At 41.8% G+C, this 20,566-nt stretch overlaps 2 protein-coding genes across 2 annotated transcripts; both read right to left on the bottom strand.

Annotated features, from left to right (window-relative positions):
- Positions 1-11,696: 11,696 nt before the first annotated feature.
- Positions 11,697-15,613, bottom strand: LOC142173410 (uncharacterized). The gene is made up of 3 exons (XM_075238994.1): positions 14,950-15,613; positions 14,290-14,466; positions 11,697-11,797 (listed from the first exon to the last, which is right to left on the bottom strand). The coding sequence occupies exons 1-3, from the start codon at positions 15,611-15,613 to the stop codon at positions 11,697-11,699; spliced, it is 942 nt and encodes a 313-aa protein (XP_075095095.1).
- Positions 15,614-17,679: 2,066 nt separating this feature from the next.
- On the bottom strand, positions 17,680-19,668 carry LOC142173409 (uncharacterized). The gene is made up of 2 exons (XM_075238993.1): positions 18,337-19,668; positions 17,680-18,222 (listed from the first exon to the last, which is right to left on the bottom strand). Exons 1-2 carry the CDS (start codon positions 19,666-19,668, stop codon positions 17,680-17,682), a joined length of 1,875 nt encoding a protein of 624 aa, XP_075095094.1.
- Between the last annotated feature and the right edge of the window lie 898 nt (positions 19,669-20,566).

Raw genomic sequence — 20,566 nt, 5'->3', positions numbered from 1 at the left:
GATTGGCTTAAGACATGTCTTGTCCCTCGCCCAAGACTGAGCATCGCTTCCGTCTACACAGCCCAATCCTCAAGCTTGACACTCGCCTAGTGCATCTGCAACTAGCTCGTGCCTCGCCCGAGTAAGGCAACCTTTAGCCCTTGGCCATTGTCATACGCGTCTTTCGTGCCATGCCCATACATAGCCTTATTGCAGCATGCTTCCATTCCAAATAGTGCAGTGTCACCCCACAACTGCACCTTTAGGCCAACGGACCCTTGCATGCATGATTGAACCCAAGCCATGCTCACAAATCGACATATGATGCCCCTAAGATAGGTGCGTCAAGTATCCAATCGGCACGGAGGTCTCCTTCCAACATTCGGCAGCCCGTGGGGCTGGCCGTCCCACATATCGAGCCTCCAGCGCCTACTTGATTCCCAACGCTAGCCCGAAGCTGTCGCGATATCCATAGAGTCCCCAAACTCGTATGGATACCTAGGACACTCCTTTGAGTCATCCAGGCAGGCCCTTGAGGTTGCCCCCAAGGTAGCTCGTTCGATACGGCTTGGTGGCAGCACGTATGGGGGAGGCAGGTCAGAGCTTTCATCACCTATACCCCCCTTATATATGCTTAAAATTAAAAAGCCTAAGTTGCTCGAGTAGACAGATCTACGTCAGACAATCAGAAGAGCCTTTTCTCACCAGTTTATTGCCGAAATCACAACCCCAAAGTGCGGGTTGTGACATCCTCCCACACTCATAATGTCATCGTCCCCGATGACACATCATGGCCTACGACATCCCGGAGTCTGCCCCCTCATTTCGGCTCCCTTTGTCATGTGGGTTGGACTTCCTCGAAGTCCTGTCTCAAAAGGAGTCGTGCCCCATGCACTTCTCCCCCCAAGTATCTTCCAAGCGTGCCTCTGCACTTCACCTCCATTCGGTGTTCACTTGGAAAGTGCCTACGCACTTGCACCCTCTGGTGTCTCACTTTGTAGTTGACCCACACTAGTCAACTACACCATGACCCTCACGGCCTTCATGTCCGTCTGAAGCTTTTCCTTCAATGGTTAGCACCTTAATGTGCTTTTTGGCACCGCTCCCGTAGCCTTTCATTCCCGTAGCCTTAAGATGCCCTCTGGCATGGCTCTCGTAGCCTTTCGCTCCCGTAGCATTATAACGCCCTCTGGCATAGCTTCCATAGCTTTTCGATCCCGTAGCCTTTCCTTGCCCTCAATACCTTTGAAGATGTGTTTGCTTCTAGACCCATAACTTCGCCCATATGCCTCTTACATAGGCAGGATACTCCCACACTCAATGTGGAGGATATATCTTAGCGTTGTCATCCCACTCGACATTCGGCCAGCTCTTGGGACGACTCTTGGTGAGTACTACATTCTAAAAGTCATAGCATCGCCGCATTCCCGAACAAAGATCTTTGTTTTCCAACTGTCACTTCCTCAACAAGTAGCCAATGCTCCCGGTAGTACTTCAATACTCGCCCTATAGCCAGGTACCCTCTTGGTCTTGCTAGCACAGTTTCCCGGTTCGGTGTGCCTCGCACTTAGACTCGCAACAGTCCCCGATCATTCGGCATACTCCTTTCCAAAATGATGACACTTTCTAACTTGGAAACTCGCCCAATTCCGAAGCTTCACTATACCCTTGAATTCGTTTCCTTACCTTGGCAATGCCCTCAGGCAGCTCACAAGTCTATCCCAAAGGAAAGACACTCAACTGATGCGTTACTCGTATCCTTGGCAAGATCTCCGCAATGATCATGCCCAAAGTTTATAGTCCACAGCTCCAACTCTTTTGCAATATGGTTGCACGACCTCGCAAACATGTCCTTCTCTTGACCATCCGACTCAACGGCATATCACCTCATTCAGTAGCGACCTAGACTTCTAAAAGACAATGGAATCACCCATTTCTTTCTTCGACCAGCAATATCGGGTTCTCGATCTCTGGTGGCATATGAACATCAATCTCTGCTTTGACATGATCTCCGCATTGACATCCAAAATGCACTCGCCATATCCAATCTTGTCTTGACATTGTGCCATGGCATAGTATGGCCTTAATCAGCTTTGATACCACGTGTCACAGGCCCATTTCCTTACATTGGGTAGCGGCACCTGCTCGCCCGTGCGGTGCCTGCAGTTCCCCTCGCTGCAAGCCAGCCTATTTCCTTTCCCAGGTTTTCAAGCATGATCCTGTGCCTGTTGGTGGGACTCGCCCATGAGGCTCTCCCCAACTTGTGCTGCCCGTAAGATGTCTAGGCACTTGGCCCTAGACATGTCGTGGCGCTTCATCTTAGGATCACAATCCTTGCGTGCCCTGGGGGATTAGCTTAGGACATGTCTTGTCCCTCGCCCAAGACTGAGCATCACTCCCGCGTGCACAGCCCAATCCTCAAGCTTACACTCTCCTAGTGCATCCGCAACTAGCTCGTGCCTCGCCCGAGTAAGGCAACCTTTAGTCATTGGCCATTGTCATGCGCGTCTTTCGTGCCATGCCCATCATAGCCCTCTCAACACACTTCCATCCCGAATAGTGCAGTGTCGCCTCATAACTGCACCTTTAGGCCAACGGACCCTTGCTTGCATGGTTGAACCCAAGCCATGCTCACAAGTCGACACATGATGCCCCTAAGATAGGTGCGTCAAGTATCCAATCGGCACGGAGGTCTCCTTCCAACATTCGGCAGCCCGCGGGGCTGGCCGTCCCACACATCGAGCCTCCAGCGCCACTTTGGTGCCCAACGCTAGCCCGAAGGCGTCGTGCCATCCATAGAGTTCCCAAACTCGTATGGATACCTAGGACACTCCTTTGAGTTATTCAGGCAGGCCCATAAGGTCGCCCGCAAGGTAGCTTGTTCGATACGGCTTGGTGGCAGCACGTATGGGGGAGGCAGGTCGGAGCTTGCATCACCTATACCCCCCTTATATATTCTTAAAATTAAAAAGTCTAAGTTGACTGAGTAGACAGATCTACGTCAGACAATTAAAAGAGCCTTTTCTGACCAATTCATTGCCGAAATCACAACCCCAAAGTGCGGATTGTGACATTACGCCCCATATCTCAAGACTTATGCCTTGCCTCACATTGAGTAAACCGCTTAGTCTCATGCCCAGTGCTACCTATGATGGCGTCATTAAAGAGTGGAATCATCATAATTCAGAAGCATTAAACTTCTTATACATATTCGTGCGTTGGTAAAAATATAAAATAAAAGTAAATATTCGTGTGTTGCTGTGTGGTATGTCGGTAACGTAGGAGCCAATGTGGCGGCCACGTACCAGTGATATGTAGTGGGCTCAATTCTAGAGGAGTGGGAAATGGAGGGCCCAATGGTAGTTGAGGTCATTACTAGGATATCTTTTACCGACGATGGCGATTGCATCAAAGGCATTAGTTTTGTCTCAAAAAAAAAAGAAAATGTTGTTTGAGGTCGAATCAAATAAATAATTTATAATTTAAGACTAAAAAAAAGTATGTACTAAATAACAATTAAAATTTTATTTGTATTACCTTTTCTATTTTATTTTATGTGATATACTTGTATACGGTCGAAATCGAGCTCGTGGTGTATCCTAGCCTCCAACATGGTAAGCCAAGCTCGAGACATGACAATAAAGGATTGAAGAGCGACCCCGAGTCACACCGGTCTAAAACTCGGAGACAAGACACCTGCCTTCGAGAATATCGGGACCATGATCCCGGAATCGATCCTAGCCTCAAGCGATTTTGAAGAAACATTGTCAGCATAGCCAACGGAAGACCGAGATATCCGTGACCGGCCGGATATTACGGCGGCAAAAATCTCGGCACGTACCGATAAAGAACCAGCAATCAATAAATCAATTATTTTTTTTACCTTTTATGGAATTGTACCTAAAGTAGGACTCCTCTACTATAGAAATGGGGTCTAATAATTCATAAAGTATATTGTAACATGCATTCCAAAGCAATATATCATTATTTTTTCTGTTATTTGTTCTTCTGCTTTCGTTCATCAGTGCTTGTTACGAGCCAAGATCGAGGGCAAATATTTCACTAAGGCTTAAATCATCTTCCTCGTATGGTTTGAGATTACTTTATCCTTATTTATTTAATTTGTCTTTATTTACTGCTTTGTGTCAAATAAATCCGCGTATCCTCAAAACCACTTACAAATTTAATTGTTATCCGATTTTGAGGGTAAACATTTTGACGCCCACCGTGGGGCTAAGGATAATAGTGGTTATTCAATACAAATTTCTATAACACACATTACTTTACACTTGTTCTTTGGAGTGTCTCTAATTTTAGTTTAAAACTCAAGACGTTTAGCAAAGCCCGATCAATGCAAATCTGCCTACCGACCCCGAGAATAGCGTTCGTGGTGAAGCCTGATTAGCAACCTGAAATACACAAAACGTTTGAGGGGACATGATCAATTTACGGGTGATTTTTGAAATGTTGCAGGGTTAACAGGCGGCGATAGCGCAGTTACAGAACCAAAATCACGCGCCGAGCAGAATTGAACCTGATCTATCCCGGGAAGTCTCCCGCAGAAATGAACCGGTCGTATAGAGGCCAAATGAAAATGAATCGGGGACCAACCCCGAGATCATAAAGATGCTCGAGGAACTGACGAAACAGGTAGAATCACGAGAGAAGAAAATCGAAGCTAATGAAAAAAAGGTGGAAACCTACAATTCTAGGGTCGATCAAATCCCAAGAGCACCACTGATATTAAAAGGCCTGGATTCCAAAAAGTTCGTTCAAAGTCCTTTTCCTCCGAGCGCAACTCCAATGCCGATCCCTAAGAAGTTCCGCATGCCCGAGATTCCTAAGTACAATGGAACGACCGACCCAAATGAGCATGTGACCTTCTATACATGTGCCATCAAAGGGAACGACTTGAAGGATGATGAGATCGAGCCTGTCTTGTTGAAAACGTTCGGGGAGACCCTTACAAAAGGAGTTATGATATGGTATCACAACTTACCTCCTAATTCTATTGACTCATTTGCTATGCTTGCAGATTCCTTCATAAAAGCACACGCCGGGGCTATCAAGGTCTAGACCAGGAAGTCAGACCTTTTCAAAGTAAAGCAGAGGGATAACGAGATACTCCGGGAATTCATGTCCCATTTTCAAATGGAATGGATGGACTTTCCCCGGTCGCGGATGATTGGGACATTCAGGCTTTCACCCAAGGACTCAACATTCGAAGCTCGTTGGCTTCACAATAATTGAAACAAAACTTGGTAGAATATCCGGTTGTCACTAGGGCTGATGTCCATAACCATTATCAATAAAAAATCAGGGTCGTAGATGATCATCTTGGGGCCCCTTCTGGGTCCATGTATCCCGTCAGAACCATCGACATAGTCAAGAGAGACATCGATCGTGAATCGAGGTCAAACAGGGATCGGTATCGGCCGTACAATGGAGCCCGAAGAAGGAGTGGGTCTGGGCGGAACCCTATGAGAAATGAAAGGAGAAATGACCTAGGTCAAAGCAACCGGGGACTCATTAGCAAGAACACCTTCGACAGGCCCGTCGGGCCTAAAGAAGCGGCGAGATTATCAGAGTACAACTATAACGTCGATGCCGCCGCTATCGTATCTGACATCGGACGTATCGAAGATACCAAATGGCCTCGACCTTTACTGTCCGATCCAGCCCAAAGGGATCCTAACTTAATGTGCAAATATCACGGCACTCATGGCCACAGAACAGAAGACTGCCGATAATTAAGAGAGGAGGTGGCCCGGTTGTTCAACAACGGACATCTCTGAGAGTTCTAGAGTTTTCGGGCCAGAAATCACTTCAGGAATAAGGATTTTAATAAGTAGACCGAACAGGAGGAGACTCAGCACGTCATTAACATGATCATTGGTGGGGTCGACACTCCTAGGGACCAATGCTGAAGCGCACCAAAGTATCCATCACAAGAGAAAAACGAACTCGGGATTACGTACCGAAAGGAACCTTGTCTTTATACGATAAAGACGCTGAGGGGATCGTACAGCCCCACAATGATGCACTGGTAATATCGGCACTCATAAATAAAGCTCGAGTTAAGTGTGTGTTAATTGGTCCGGGTAGCTCAGCCAACACTATTAGATCGAGGGTCGTAGAATAACTCGGCCTACAAGATCAGATCGTACTTGTGGTTCGGGTCCTGAACGGGTTTAACATGGCATGTGAGACCACTAAGGGGGAGATAATATTACCGGTGAACGTCACCGGAACCATTCAAGAAGCCAAGTTCTATGTAATCAAAGGAGATATGAGATACAACGCTTTGTTCGGGAGGCCATGGATTCACAACATGAGAGCAATACCCTCACACTGCACCAGGTGCTGAAATTCCCAACACCCGGAGGAATCAAAACAGTTTACAGGGAACAACCGACTGCCAAGGAAATGTTCGCGGTCGATGAGGTGATCCCGGCATCCACACTCTCGACATCGAAGGGTCCGAATTTGATGTCCAAAGACGAGGACAAATAGCAATTCCCAGTACTAGCCTCGACAGAACCGGAGAAATAAGGGGTAGACGAGGACAACGACTACGGAATTCCCAAATCTTTCATACCCCCCGACAATTCTGACGCTACCAAATCAACGGTCGAGGAACTGGATCAAGTCGTACTAACCAAACACTTGCCCGATCGAAAGGTATACCTGGGCATGGGGTTAAGCCCCGAGCTCAGGAAAAAACTCATTCAATTTCTTATAGCTAATGTAGATTGTTTCGCTTGGTCCCACCTTGATATGAGAGGGATCCCACCAAAAATAATAATTCACAAACTGAGCCTGGACCCAACCAAATACAGATGAACCTGGGCGATCAGGTAAAAACCTCCTTCATCACTAAGTACGACACTTACTACTATAACTTGATGCCATTCAGATTAAAAAATGTTGGTGCCACTTACAAACGCCTAGTAAACCGGATGTTCGAGGAACAAATAGAAAAATCGATGGAAGTTTACATTGATGATATGTTGGTTAAGTCCCTGCGAGCAGAGGACCATTTGAAACATTTGCATGAAACCTTCAGCATATTGAAGAAATACAATATGAAGCTGAATCCGAAGATGTGTGCATTTGGAGTCGGATCCGGTAAATTCCTTGGATTCATGGTATCCAACCGGGGAATCGAGATCAACCCCGATAAGATCAAAGCCATCGAGGATATCACTATTGTGGATAACGTGAAGGCCGTACAAAGATTAACCGGATGCATAGCCGCCCTGGGGAGATTCATCTCGAGGTCTTCCAATAAGAGCCACCGGTTCTTCTCACTGTTGAAAAAGAAGAATAAATTCTCGTGGACCCCGGAGTGCCAACGGGACTTAGAAGAGCTCAAGTGATATCTATTGAGCCCACCACTGCTCCGCACGCCGAAGACAGATGAGCAGCAATACCTGTACCTGGCAATATCGGAGATAGCGGTAAGTGGAGTCCTAGTCCAGGAAGAGAAAGGTACGCAATTTCCAATTTACTATGTTAGCAGGACTTTAGGCGAGGCTGAAACTAGATACCCTCACCTAGAAAAATTTGCGCTCGCTCTACTAAGCGCATCTAGGAAGCTGAAACTATATTTTCAATGTCACCCCATATGTGTTGTGACTACTTACCCATTGAGGATTGTAATAAATAAACCCGAGTTCTCGGGACGGTTGGTCAAATGGGACGTGGAGATCAGGGGGTACGATATTTAATATCGGCCCTTGACCACTATTAAGTCTCAAATTTTGGCAGACTTTGTGGCTGACTTTATGCCGGCCCCTGATACCCGAGATCTAAAGAGAGTTATTGTTGAACTCGGGGACTTTTTTGGGGATCTGGACCCTCTTTACGGACCGTGCCTCGAACGCAAAAGGGTCCGGACTTGGCATCATATTGAAGCCACCAACAGGCAATATAGTTAGACAATCTATTAGGACTGTAAAATTGACTAACAACGAGGCCGAATATGAGGCCATGATTGCAGGTCTCGAACTAGCCAAAAGCTTGGGGGTAGAGGTAATCGAAGCTAAGTGCGACTCCCTCCTTGTAGTGAACCAAGTTAATGGGATGTTTGAGGTCAGAGAGGAAGAAACGCAAAGGTACTTGGATAAGTTCCAGGTAACATTACACCGATTCAAGGAGTGGACTATACAACATGTACCGCGGGTTCAAAATAGTGAGGCCGATGCTCTTACTAACTTGGGGTCATCGGTCGAAGACGATGAGTTCAACTCGGGGAAGTCGTACAACTCATGAGATCGGTGGTGGAAGAAGGCCACGCTGAGATAAACTCAACGAGCCTAGCTTGGGACTGAAGAAACAAATATATAGAATATCTGAATGCCGGAAAACTGCCCTCGGATCCAAAGGAATTGTGGGCCTTACGTACGAAGGCAGCCCTGTTTAGTTTGTCCGATGATGGAACACTGTTAAGAAGAACATTCGATGGCCCGCTCGTGATATGTCTAGGACCGGGAGATACCGAGTACGTTCTGAGGGAAATTCATGAAGGCACCTGCGGAAATCATTCAGGCGCCAAATCATTGGTTCGAAAAATAATTAGAGCCGACTACTAATGGATCGACATGGAAAAGGATGCGAAGGAGTTCGTACGAAAATGTGATGAATGTCAAAGGCATGCTCTGATGATTTATCGAGCCGGGGAGCTATTGCATTCGGTCTTTTCACCTTAGACGTTCATGATGTCACACCTCCTTTTTCCCTAGGGATAGGGAAGAAGAGAGTTTTTCCAATTTAAGTGACATTATTCGAAATGAGATTATTTATTTAATCAGAGTCGCCACTTGGAATAATTTATGGTGTCACAAGCCACCAGTTTATTTTTAAATCCCAAATCGAGGAAGTTTTGACTCTGAATTATGGTCCGCGAACACAGAAGACCGGGTAAGGAATTCTGTTAACCCGGGGGAAGGTGTGAGGCACTCCCGGATTCCGTAATTTTAGCACGGTCGCTTTTAATAATTATACTTGGCATAACCAATTCTGGATATTTTATGTTCTAGGGAACTTTGTGCACTTTCATCTTAAACCGCTTTTAATTTCTTGATTATTTGTAATTATGGAATTATCTTGAAACGAATCATGCGTACATGTATTTATTTTGTTTGGTGTGTCATGAATCATGTCACGCGTACGTGTACACAATTAATAAAACTTTATTATTTTTAAGATTGTTCTGTCAAAGTTGCGCGAATGCATACTTTGCCTTTAATTTTGGGAATCATAATTATGTCACGCGAACGTATACATAATCATGATGATTCAATTAATTAAGAGTGCGCCTAAAGCATTCTAGCGCATTAAACGCGTGTAAAGCTCTTCTAGCTATTTTAAGAGTTATTTTTTTTTTCTAAACTAATTTGAGATTTATTGTAAATCTGAAATTATGGAATGAATATTATTATGGAGGAAATGTGTGATTTAACTATAAGGATTTACAGGTTATCAACACTTATAAAACCAATTATATCATAATTTGTCCTAACAATTAAAACTTGCTGCCAGCCAAATGTCGTGGGTAACTTGAACTTTCGAGGCCTGAATTATCCAATTCAACTAAGTGATTAATGGCCTTATAATGATGAAAAATCCAATAAGTATCTACATCCCCGTCAAGTTCATACTTAACTATAAAGAAAATTCAGCAAGTAAAGATACAAATATAGCTCAAACATTCACGTTTAAAGTAAATACATTTAACGCTACACAAACAGAATGTTAATGAAAGAAATATTCGCCCAAAGTGCATGATATGGCCTCTTGTGATTATTACTAGGCTACCTTAGCAAGAACTAGAAGAGTAAAATATAATTAAATTCAAAAAAAAACCTACTCAATATTAGAAAAAATCAGATTAACAGACCTTCATTTTAGGTCCAAGCTAAACCTCATATGGTCCTACTCTCTTCATATCTATCCATTATACATCAAAAGATTTATTTTACTAATAAAAGAGGAAAATCACGGATATGGTATTACACAAATTAATTTTATGACTTATATTCCTAGTTAAACTAAGTAAGACAGTGAATTCAAAAGATCTTTAAAGTTATACATATAGAGAAATGTTATCTACTCAAATTTCAAAGATCTAAACTAAAGAAATGACTAAACTTAATAGCTGATACTTTGTTTTAAATTAAGGATAAACATCAATCGAGAAAGACATGAAAGAAACTTTAATCCTAACACAAAGAAGATAGAAAATCAGTTAAACTAAAATAAACTAAAATTATACCTTCATTCACACATAGTTATGAAGAGTAAATAACCCAAGCATTCAAAAACTAAAACTAATTGAAGAAACAGACCCTTAGGCGAAAATTTGCTTGAAAATTGATCCAGCAAAATACAAAACTCAGCTACAGTAGAAACGATACTGGAACTTCAACAGAGAACCACAACGTGAACTTCAAAACTCAACCAAATTGTTCTTTTGAATCTTGCCTTGGTTACTACCCTTCTTTTTTTTTTTTTTCAGATTTCTCCTCCTCCTTAAATAATGTGTGTAAGGGTTATTTTATAGAGTCTATGTAAGACAGTGTCTGTGAGAAAGTGATCGTATCCGTTACTTGCAGGGACTATGTTTTTTGGTTTCTTCCAAATAAAGAGTGCAAGTGTGTGCTCTATCATGTGAGAAAGTTGGGGTGTGGGATGGATATGTGGGGGGAATACGTGAGAGAGTGGGTAATGGGGCTGGGAGGAGGGAATCGTGGGGGTTAGTTGTGGATAGGAGACGTGAGAGAGAGGGAAGTTTAAAAATGTGTAAATGAGCTTCTTTTTTTTTTTTAATTTAAAAGATAATAAATCAGATATTTTTTTTTTGTTTTTTTATTTTAAAATGATAAATTAAATTATAAAGATAAGAAGATTAACCAACATTTCTTATAATATAGGAAAACTAAATATTTACACGTACTTTAAATGATACTAAGAAAATTCTATAGCTTACTTATTACAATTCTAATTAAAAAGAAAATATATATATATATATATATATATATATATATATATATATATGAATATTTTTGTAGTTTTTTTTAATTTTTTAATTTTATTTTTCAAATAAAACCTATTAAGAGTAAGATAAAAGTTTAAAATATCAAAATTAGACCTAAAAAAAATATTTACACTAAATAGTATAGAATTTGGGTGTGGTAAAAAATTAGGTGTTCACAGCATGCCCCTCTTTGCTTGAAAACATGAAGCGTTTTCAGGCAAAGAAAAATGAACAATGTGACTGATTTTTGACCTCACTATTATTTAAAATGAAAAATAAGATAAAAGAAAGGTATGTGACCGAGCCTTGGTTTTAGGCAGCCTACATATCCCGGGTTATAAGGGAATCAGGTCACGTGTAGTTCAAGTGAAAGAAGAGTGATGGAGTATGCTTAGAGGGAGAGTCGAGTGAAGTTCCGTCGAGGTTCAGATCTGCGGTTCCTACTATTATATCAAAATGAAAAGAAAATTACATACTCTTGAAATCTAAGAGTTACAAAATTTCTATCTAAATGTCATCTGGAGTCTTGTCTTGATTCTTGACTTGCTTCCCTCATTGACTTTAGACTGAAACTTGATGCTCTCGATGTAACAAATTATGAAATATTCTCCGACGCTTGATTCTTGATCAGATGATGAGAAGATGGATCTTGAGATCCTATGTCTCTGCATGTATTATGTCAAAGCTGGTTGCGGATGGTATTGAGATCAAACGTTCCACTTTCTCTGGCGAGAGATGGAGTCTTTTCTTGCACATCCAATCCGTACTTTGTAGAAAAACCTGCAAGCCATCAGAAACAAACAAAACGAACAAAACTTTTCTGCCCCAGTTTGCTCTAGGAAATTTTTGTGAGTTATTGAAAATTCATTAAACTATATTTGCTATTGCAGAATAAAGAATTGAAAAAAAGATGTCGTACCCTATGTTAATAAGAAGGAAGGCAACCAGGGGATGTAGTACCCTATGTTGACAATAAGATGAGGCTCGTGGCGCTCTAAGATGCTACTAGGGAATGTCGTACCCTATGTTGGCAGAAAGTAAGGCAACCAGGGGATGTAGTACCCTGTATTGGCAATAAGGTGAGGCTCTTGGTACTCTGGGATGCTACTAGGGAATGTCATACCCTATGTTGGCAGAAAGTAATGCAGACAGGGGATGTAGTACCCTGTATTGCAAATAAGATGAGGCTCGTGGCTCTCTGAGATGCTACTAGGGAATGTTGTACCCTATATTGGCACTAAAATGTAACCAGGGGATGTAGTACCCTGTGTTTGTGATAATATGAGGCTCGTGGTACTCTGGGATGCTACTGGGGAATGTCGTACCCTATGTTGGCAAAAAGATGAGGCTCGTGGCACTCTGGGATGCTACTAGGGAATGTCGTACCCTATGTTGGCAAAACGATGAGGCATGTGGCTCTTTGAGATGCTACTAGGGAATGTCGTACCCTATGTTAGCAATAAGAAATGCAACCAGGGGATGTAGTACCCTGAGGTAAAGATAGGGTATTGATTCCCTATGATGAAACTAAAAATAACATGATTACATGTATATTGGAAGGAAATAAAGTATTTGAGAACTTCACTTGGTGGTGTTTGTCTTTTCACGAACTGTTTCCTAAAATTGTTATGTTCCTGTTCTGAACAAAGAAAGATTCGTTAGTTTTAAAATGGTGGTCAGTTTGTGGCCTTGATTTCTTGGGTGACTTGACCTCGAGTCCATTACACTTGTTAGAAAAGTTGACTCTGTCGATGGTCGTAAAAATCGCCGGGAGATTCTGTCTTTACTTTCTGGAGATCTTCTTTCTCAACATCAAAACCAGACTATTTTGCGCCTATCACCACTTGTGTTTATGATGAAAACAACCTTGCTCCCAAAACAACTTTTAACTGAGTAACTTTTGTTGAACCTTGAAGCATTGTTCCGTCCTTCAAGCCTTTTGTTCGTCAGGAAAAATCACAGATGGCTTTATGCCTTTGCCCATACGGTTTATGCCCAGCAATCTTTGCTTTATATAACGGGAAAACTGTAACCAGTTTTGCGGCCTTTTCTTTGCTTTGCTTTGACAAAATTAGACTGAAAGGGACTCAAAAAGGTAATGCGAACGAAAACAAGAAGGTGAACTAACAGGTATTATGATTTAATCAAGAAGTGTCCCTTTTAGGGAAAAAAAGGAAAAAAAAATAAAAAAATCAAAATAAAAAAATAAAAAAAAAATAAAATAAGAAAGGACTTATCTGGAGGAATATGCTGACTTCAATAAACATGACATGCACTTTGGACTGGATGCCTGATCCGTTGAACCGTCTAATTCTCAAAATCTATTGTAAACTTAACTTTAAAACTAAGTTCTTTGCCTTGAGCATGCTTGTGTCGGGATGTACGAAACCTTAAATCGATCAATGATGCCCTTTGTGGGTTTTCACCAATTGACCTCTCTCATTTGCCTTTCTCTCAACTCACAATTGCCTTATAGTGCCCGTGAATGTTTTCACTAATAAGACTCTCTCATTTATTTTTTCTCTCTTCAATGGCTGAAGCATTACCCATAGTATACTGACTTGGCATTCTCGAAAGTTGATCAGAACGTCTTAGCAGGGAAAGGTAAAAAGAACTATTCAACTGAATTACAACTTTTGAAACCATTTTGATGGAACAACCATCGAAAATAAAATAAAATCGTGCCCCAGTTTCTTTGAATACTGGAAAAATGTGAATTTTTGTTTTGGTGTGACCGAACCCCAGAGTGAGGCTGCCTACGTATCTTTTCGGAATCAGGTCGAACGTAGTTCAAATAACATGAACTTGTTTTGATGAATTTTTTTTTTTTGAGTTTTCTTTTCTTTTCCTTTTTTTTTATAGTACATTGGTTCCAAAAGAGGGGAAAACAAAGAAATATAAACAAGGCTTCAAAGGGATAACTAGGGTTGACCAGTGTTTGGGTAGCAAAAATGATAGCCTTTCGTCATCCCAACCTGAGAATGCTAAATATAAGAATGCCCCAACATAGCCATGTCATACATAGTATCTTTTGACCGCATCTGCATTGACGGATATATCAGTCACCTTTCCTTCTATATCTACCAAGTGTAGAGCTCCTTTTGACAATACTTTCTTGACGAGGTAAGGACCTTGCCAATTTGGGGCGAACTTTCCTTTTGCTTCTTCCTGGTGCGGAAAGATACGTTTCAAAACAAGTTGTCCTACCTCGAATTATCTTGGGCGCACTTTCTTATTGTAAGCGCGTGCCATTCTTTGTTGGTATAACTGACCAAAACAAACTGCCGCCAAACGCTTTTCATCAATCAAATTCAACTGTTCCAATCGGGACTTCACCCATTCAGTGTCCTCAATCCCTGCTTCAACAATGATTCGGAGAGAGGGAATCTCAATTTCAGCAGGTATGACCGCTTCAGTTCCATAAACCAATAAGTAGGGTGTTGCGCCAACTGATGTACGAACAGTTGTCCGGTATCCCAAAAGAGCAAAAGGTAATTTCTCGTGCCATTGTCTAGACCCTTGGATCATCTTCCTAAGAATCTTCTTGATGTTCTTATTCGCAGCTTCAACAGCTCCATTAGCTTTGGGATGGTAAGGAATAGAATTGTGATGCTCAATTTTAAATTGTTCACATACCTCCTTCATCAGATGACTATTCAAATTAGCAGCATTATCTGTAATAATGGTTTTTGGAATACCGAAATGACAGATAATGTTGGAGTGAACAAAGTCTACTATTGCTTTCTTGGTAACTGCTTTCAATGTAATAGCTTCCACCCATTTGGTGAAGTAATCAATTGCAACCAAGATGAATCTGTGCCCATTTGAAGCTTTTGGCTCGATTGGGCCAATGACGTCCATTCCCCAAGAAATAAAAGGCCAAGGAACCGACATAGGATACAACTCTGAAGGAGGCGAGTGAATCAAATCACTGTGAATCTGACACTGGTGGCACTTGCGAACAAAACGAAAGCAATCTCGTTCCATAGTAAGCCAATAATATCCTGCCCGAAGGATTTTCTTTGCTAGAACATATCCATTCATGTGCGGGCCACAAACTCCCGAATGCACCTCATTCATAATTATTTCAGCTTCTTTGGCATCCACACATCTCAACAAATTCAAATCCGGAGTTCTTTTGTATAGGATTTCCCCACTCAAAAAGAAACCATTAGAGAGTCGCCTAACAGTTCTCTTTTGATCCCTATTAGCATGTTCCGGATATTCTCTTGTTTTCAGAAACTGTTTAATATCACGATACCATGGTTCACCATCTGGTTCTGCTTCAATTGTATTGCAATAACCATGTTGATCCCGAATTTGAATTTCTAATGGGTCAATGTGAGTATTACCCGGATATGGAAGCATTGAGGCCAGGGTGGCCAAGGCATCAGCTAATTCATTGTGAAACCTGGGAATGTACTTGAATTCGATGGACTTGAACCTTTTGCTAAGATCCTCCACACATTGTCTATATGGAATAAGCTTGATGTCTCGAGTCTCCCAATCACCTTGAGCCTGCCGAATAAGCAAATCTGAATATCCCATCACCAACAGTTCATGCACATTTAGATTTATTGCCATGTTCAGACCCATGATGCAAGCTTCATATTCTGCTGTGTTGTTTGTACAGAAAAAACGAAGTCGCGCCGTAGCAGGGTAATGTTGCCCAGTAGGTGATACCAGAATTGTCCCAATCCCTAGGCTTTTGATGTTGACAGCCCCATCAAAGTATAGTTTCCAAATTTGACTGTCATCTTGGACTACTTCTTCAACTAAATTAACCTCTTCATCTGAGAAATATGTGTTCAAAGACTCATACTTATCATCAACCGGGTTTTCTGCCAGATGATCAGCCAAAGCTTGTGCCTTCATGGCAGTGCGAGTGACATAAACAATATCAAACTCTGTGAGCAAGATTTGCCATTTTGCTAATTTGCCAGTTGGCATCGGCTTCTGAAAGATGTACTTCAGGGGATCCATTCGGGATATGAGGTAAGTTGTATAGGCCAAAAGATAATGCCTAAGCTTCTGGGCGACCCAGGTTAAAGCGCAACATGTTCTTTCCAAAAGAGTGTATTTGGCCTCATAAGTGGTGAACTTTTTGCTCAAATAATATATTGCTTGTTCTCTTTTGCCTGTGACATCATGTTGACCCAGAACACAACCAAAGGAACTATCCATTACTGACAGATATAAAAATAGAGGCCTACCAGGTTCCGGCGGGACCAAAACAGGGGGATTTGACAAATATTCCTTGATCATATCAAAAGCTTCTTGGCACTCATCTGTCCACTTGATAGCGGCGTTCTTTTTCAACAACTTAAAAATAGGCTCACATGTGGTTGTAAGCTGCGCGATGAACCTGCTGATGTAATTTAACCTCTCGAGTAAACTCATGACTTCTGTTTTGTTCTTCGGGGGAGGCAACTCTCGAATGGTCTTTATCTTGGAGGGATCTAACTCAATGCCTCTTCGACTAACTATAAAACCCAAAAGCTTCCCAGAAGGAACTCCAAATGCACATTTGGCTGGATTGAGTTTGAGATTGTACCTTTGTAGCCTTTCAAAGAACTTTTTCAAGTCTTGCACATGGTCAGCTTGTGTTCTCGACTTAATGATCACATCATCAACATACACTTCAATATTTTTGTGCATCATGTCATGGAACATGGTAGTCATGGCTCTCATGTAAGTTGCCCCTGCATTCTTCAAACCGAATGGCATGACCCTATAACAATAAGTTCCCCATGGAGTTGTGAAGGCGGTCTTTTTTGCATCTTCTTCATCCATTAGAATTTGGTGATATCCGGCATAACAATCCACAAAAGATTGGATCTCATGTTTAGCACAATTATCAACAAGGATATGAATGTTGGGTAAGGGAATGTTGTCCTTTGGACTTGCTTTGTTTAAATCCCTATAGTCAACACAAACTCTGATTTTACCATCCTTCTTTGGCACTTGCACAACATTTGCTAACCATGTAGTGTATCGGACGACCCTGATCACATTTGCACTTAGTTGCTTCGTGATTTCTTCTTTAATCTTATCACTCATGTCTGTCTTAAACTTCCTTTGTTTTTGCTGGATTGGTGGAAAATTAGGATATGTGGGAAGCTTATGGACCACTAAATCGGCACTCAAACCCGGCATGTCATCATACGACCAAGCAAATACATCTCTGTACTCAAACAAAACTTGAATTATGGCATCTCTCATCTTTTGTTCAGTATGAATGCTTATTTTTGTTTCTCTAGTTTCTTCAGGACTTCCCAGGTTAATTGCCTCAGTTTCATTTAAGTTAGGCTTAGGCTTATTCTCAAATTGATCCAATTCCCTTTTTATTTCTCTAAAAGCCTCATCTTCGTCATACTCAACTTCTTGATTTATTATTTCGAGATTAAACAGCTTTTTAAGATCTGGGCATGAATTCCGCGTGCATGTCATGTATTTAAAGCCAGCATTATCGAAACTGAAAATGATAAGAAATTAACAAAAATTAGGGAAATTAAAAGATAGAATTTTACTATAAAAATGGAACTTCATTTCATTGAATTTGAAAGGATAGAAGGGTTAACATCACAGCAAAGCAATTAAACTAAAATATCTGGATTACAACCCTTAAAATAATCCAAATACAGAAAAAACAACAAAACAGGCTACCCAGACTCCTTCCTGATGGGAAGAGGAGGAGGAGTTGCTTCCCAGTTGCTGAGTGAAGTATCTGGACCAATTAGTTGAACACTTGCACGGCTAGGGCCCTCCCCAACTTGAACCATATTGATCTCATAGAACATCTCCTTGAGACCCTGGCAAACTCCGTCAATGTCATCCTGAGTAGAAGGATTTTGGACTTCTTCAAATTGTGGCTTGACAAAAGAGTAGGCAATGTGAGGGATTGGTTTGGACAGATTCCAACCATTCTTTTTGCGGGCCTTGCCTCTGTCTATGTCAGCTGATGTTGGTTTAAAGCCCAAGCCAAAGGTTTTTTTCTTCGAAAATGGAGCAATGGGGTTCACAATTCCTTGTAGAGAGGATCCCAATCCTTTTCCTGGTTCATAGCCGTTCCTCAACATCAGCGAAGCTACCATCATAGATGTGGCTGAAAGACGAGGATGCAGAATTAGTTTTCCTTCTTCCACTTGGTCCACCTCAATCAGCTCAAATGCTTGATATATGATAGATTCACATCCTTCCTTGGCCTCGATATATGGAATGGACGGGTCTTTATAGACGGATGAGTCGTCCTCCCCATGAACAATAATTTCTTGCCCGTCACACTCGAATTTGACCATTTGATGTAGGGTGGATGGTACAGCTCTGGCCATATGGATCCACGGCCTTCCCAAAAGAAAATTATAGGAAGTTTCCATATCTAACACTTGAAAGAAAATGTTAAAATCAACCGGGCCGATTGTCATGGTGAGTTCGATTTCCCCAATAGTGTCTCTTTTTGAACCATCAAAAGCTCTGATGCTGACATTACTGGTTCGAATTCTGTTATTGTCGATGTTCAGCTGTTGTAGAGTAGAAAGAGGACACACATCTACACTTGAGCCTCCGTCAATCATGACTCCTTTTACGTAGTGCCCTTCACATTTGACCATAAGATGCAAAGCTCTATTGTGGCCAGCCCCTTCCTCAGGCAAATCATCATCACTGAAAGTAATTCTATTTACTTCAAAGAATCTTTCAGCCATTTTTTCTAGCTGATTCACCGTTGTCTTTTCTGAGACATATGCCCCGTTCAAAGTTTTGACCAACACACGACGATGCTCTTCTGAATGCAAAAGCAGAGATAACAAAGATATCTGAGCAGGAGTTTTCCTTAGTTGGTCAATGATTGAGTAGTCTCGCAATTTCATCTTCTTAAGGAATTCCTCTGCTTCTTTTTCTGTAATGGGTTCTTTCACTGGCAAGTGACTTTCCCTGGCTTGCTTAGCTTTTCTCAATTCCTCTGGTGAATAACACCTTCCAGAGCGGGTCAAGCCCCCTATTTCACTTGTTTCTTCAACTATCTCTTTTCCTTTGTATGTCATGACAGTCTTGTTATAATTCCAGGGAATAGCTTTTGTGTTTGTCACTAGGAGTTGGGCAACATGTCGGATCATGACTAGCTCTGTTATATTCCTCAAACCATTATTCGGAATGATCTTTTGAATGCCCTCAGGGATGTAAAGTTTTGGCCCACCAAATTGAACCTCAAACTTTTTTGTGCTTCCAGGAACATAGAGAATCGTTTTTTCAGAACATGCCAAGTTCAACCTAGAACTCGTGCCTTTCACCATCAACGGTGCCAATTGCGGCAGGCTCACTATCACTTTTGGTTCTGGCCCTATGGTTCTAACAACCATCTCTGTCTTGCCAGACTGCTTATAATACCGATCATCACAAATCATCCCAATAAAATGTGTATTATCATGAGTTGGGAGCGGATTGTTTGTGATATTAGGAGTATCCTCATTGTTTGTTACCATAATTGCCTTTGCTTCAATCAAATTTTCAATGGCTTTCTTTAATGTCCAACAGTTTTCAGTACTATGCCCTTGGGTGTTAGAGTGATACTCACATCTTGTATTTGAGTCAAAACCTTTTGAATTTGGATTCACATAACGCGGCATAATAGGTTCAATCAACTTCAACTGCATCAACTTTCGAAATAGGCTTGTATACGATTCTCCAATTGGGGTGAACTCTTTCTTTGGCTCCTGTTCTCTCACATATTCTTATCGGGGACGAGGATAATATGGTGCCTGAAAATTCGGCCGGAGTTGATGGGAACCTAGTGGAATCGGTGCCCGCCATTGTTGGTGATTGGGAGGCCTAGCATAAGCCTAAGCATTAAACACTGTGTATTGTTGCAGGGGAACTGAGTATCGGGGACCTTGATGCGGATAATAATATTGAGGAGAATTGGATTGTCTTTGTTGGAGTTGCACGTAAGAAGGAGCTATTCCTCTTTGAACTTCCCCGAACCCAGATGCCATTATGGATCCTTCCTCCTTCTTTTTCCGATTTCCGAAATTGCCTGACCCGCTTTGAATTGCTTGTGTGGTTGCCTTAAGGGCTGCCTGACTCACAATTTTGCCTGACTTCATGCCATTCTCAACTATTTCACCAATCTTAATCACCTCAGCAAAGGGTTTACCGATGGCGGCCAACATGTAATGGAGGTAATCAGGATCCTGAGCTTGGAGAAAATAGTCAATCATTTCTGCCTCTTTCATTGGTGGTTTGACCCTAGCAGCCTGCTCTCTCCACTTGATTGCATATTCTCTGAAGCTTTCTGTTGGTTTCTTCTTTATGTTGACGAGAGAGGAGCGGTCTGGCACTATATCAATATTGTACTGAAACTGTTGGACAAAATCTTGAGCCATGTCATTCCAAACGTGCCAATGAGAGATGTCTTGATCTATGAACCACTCTGAAGCAATTCCTGTCAAACTTTCTCCAAAATAAGCCATGAGCAATTCTTCTTTGCCTCCCGCTCCCCTTAATTGGTTACAATACCTCTTCAAATGGGCAACGGGATCACCATGCCCATCA

The sequence above is a fragment of the Nicotiana tabacum genome, chromosome 19 (assembly GCF_000715075.1).
Source record: "Nicotiana tabacum cultivar K326 chromosome 19, ASM71507v2, whole genome shotgun sequence".
NCBI classification, from domain to species: domain Eukaryota; kingdom Viridiplantae; phylum Streptophyta; class Magnoliopsida; order Solanales; family Solanaceae; genus Nicotiana; species Nicotiana tabacum.
This window is presented reverse-complemented; position numbering and strand designations above follow the sequence as displayed.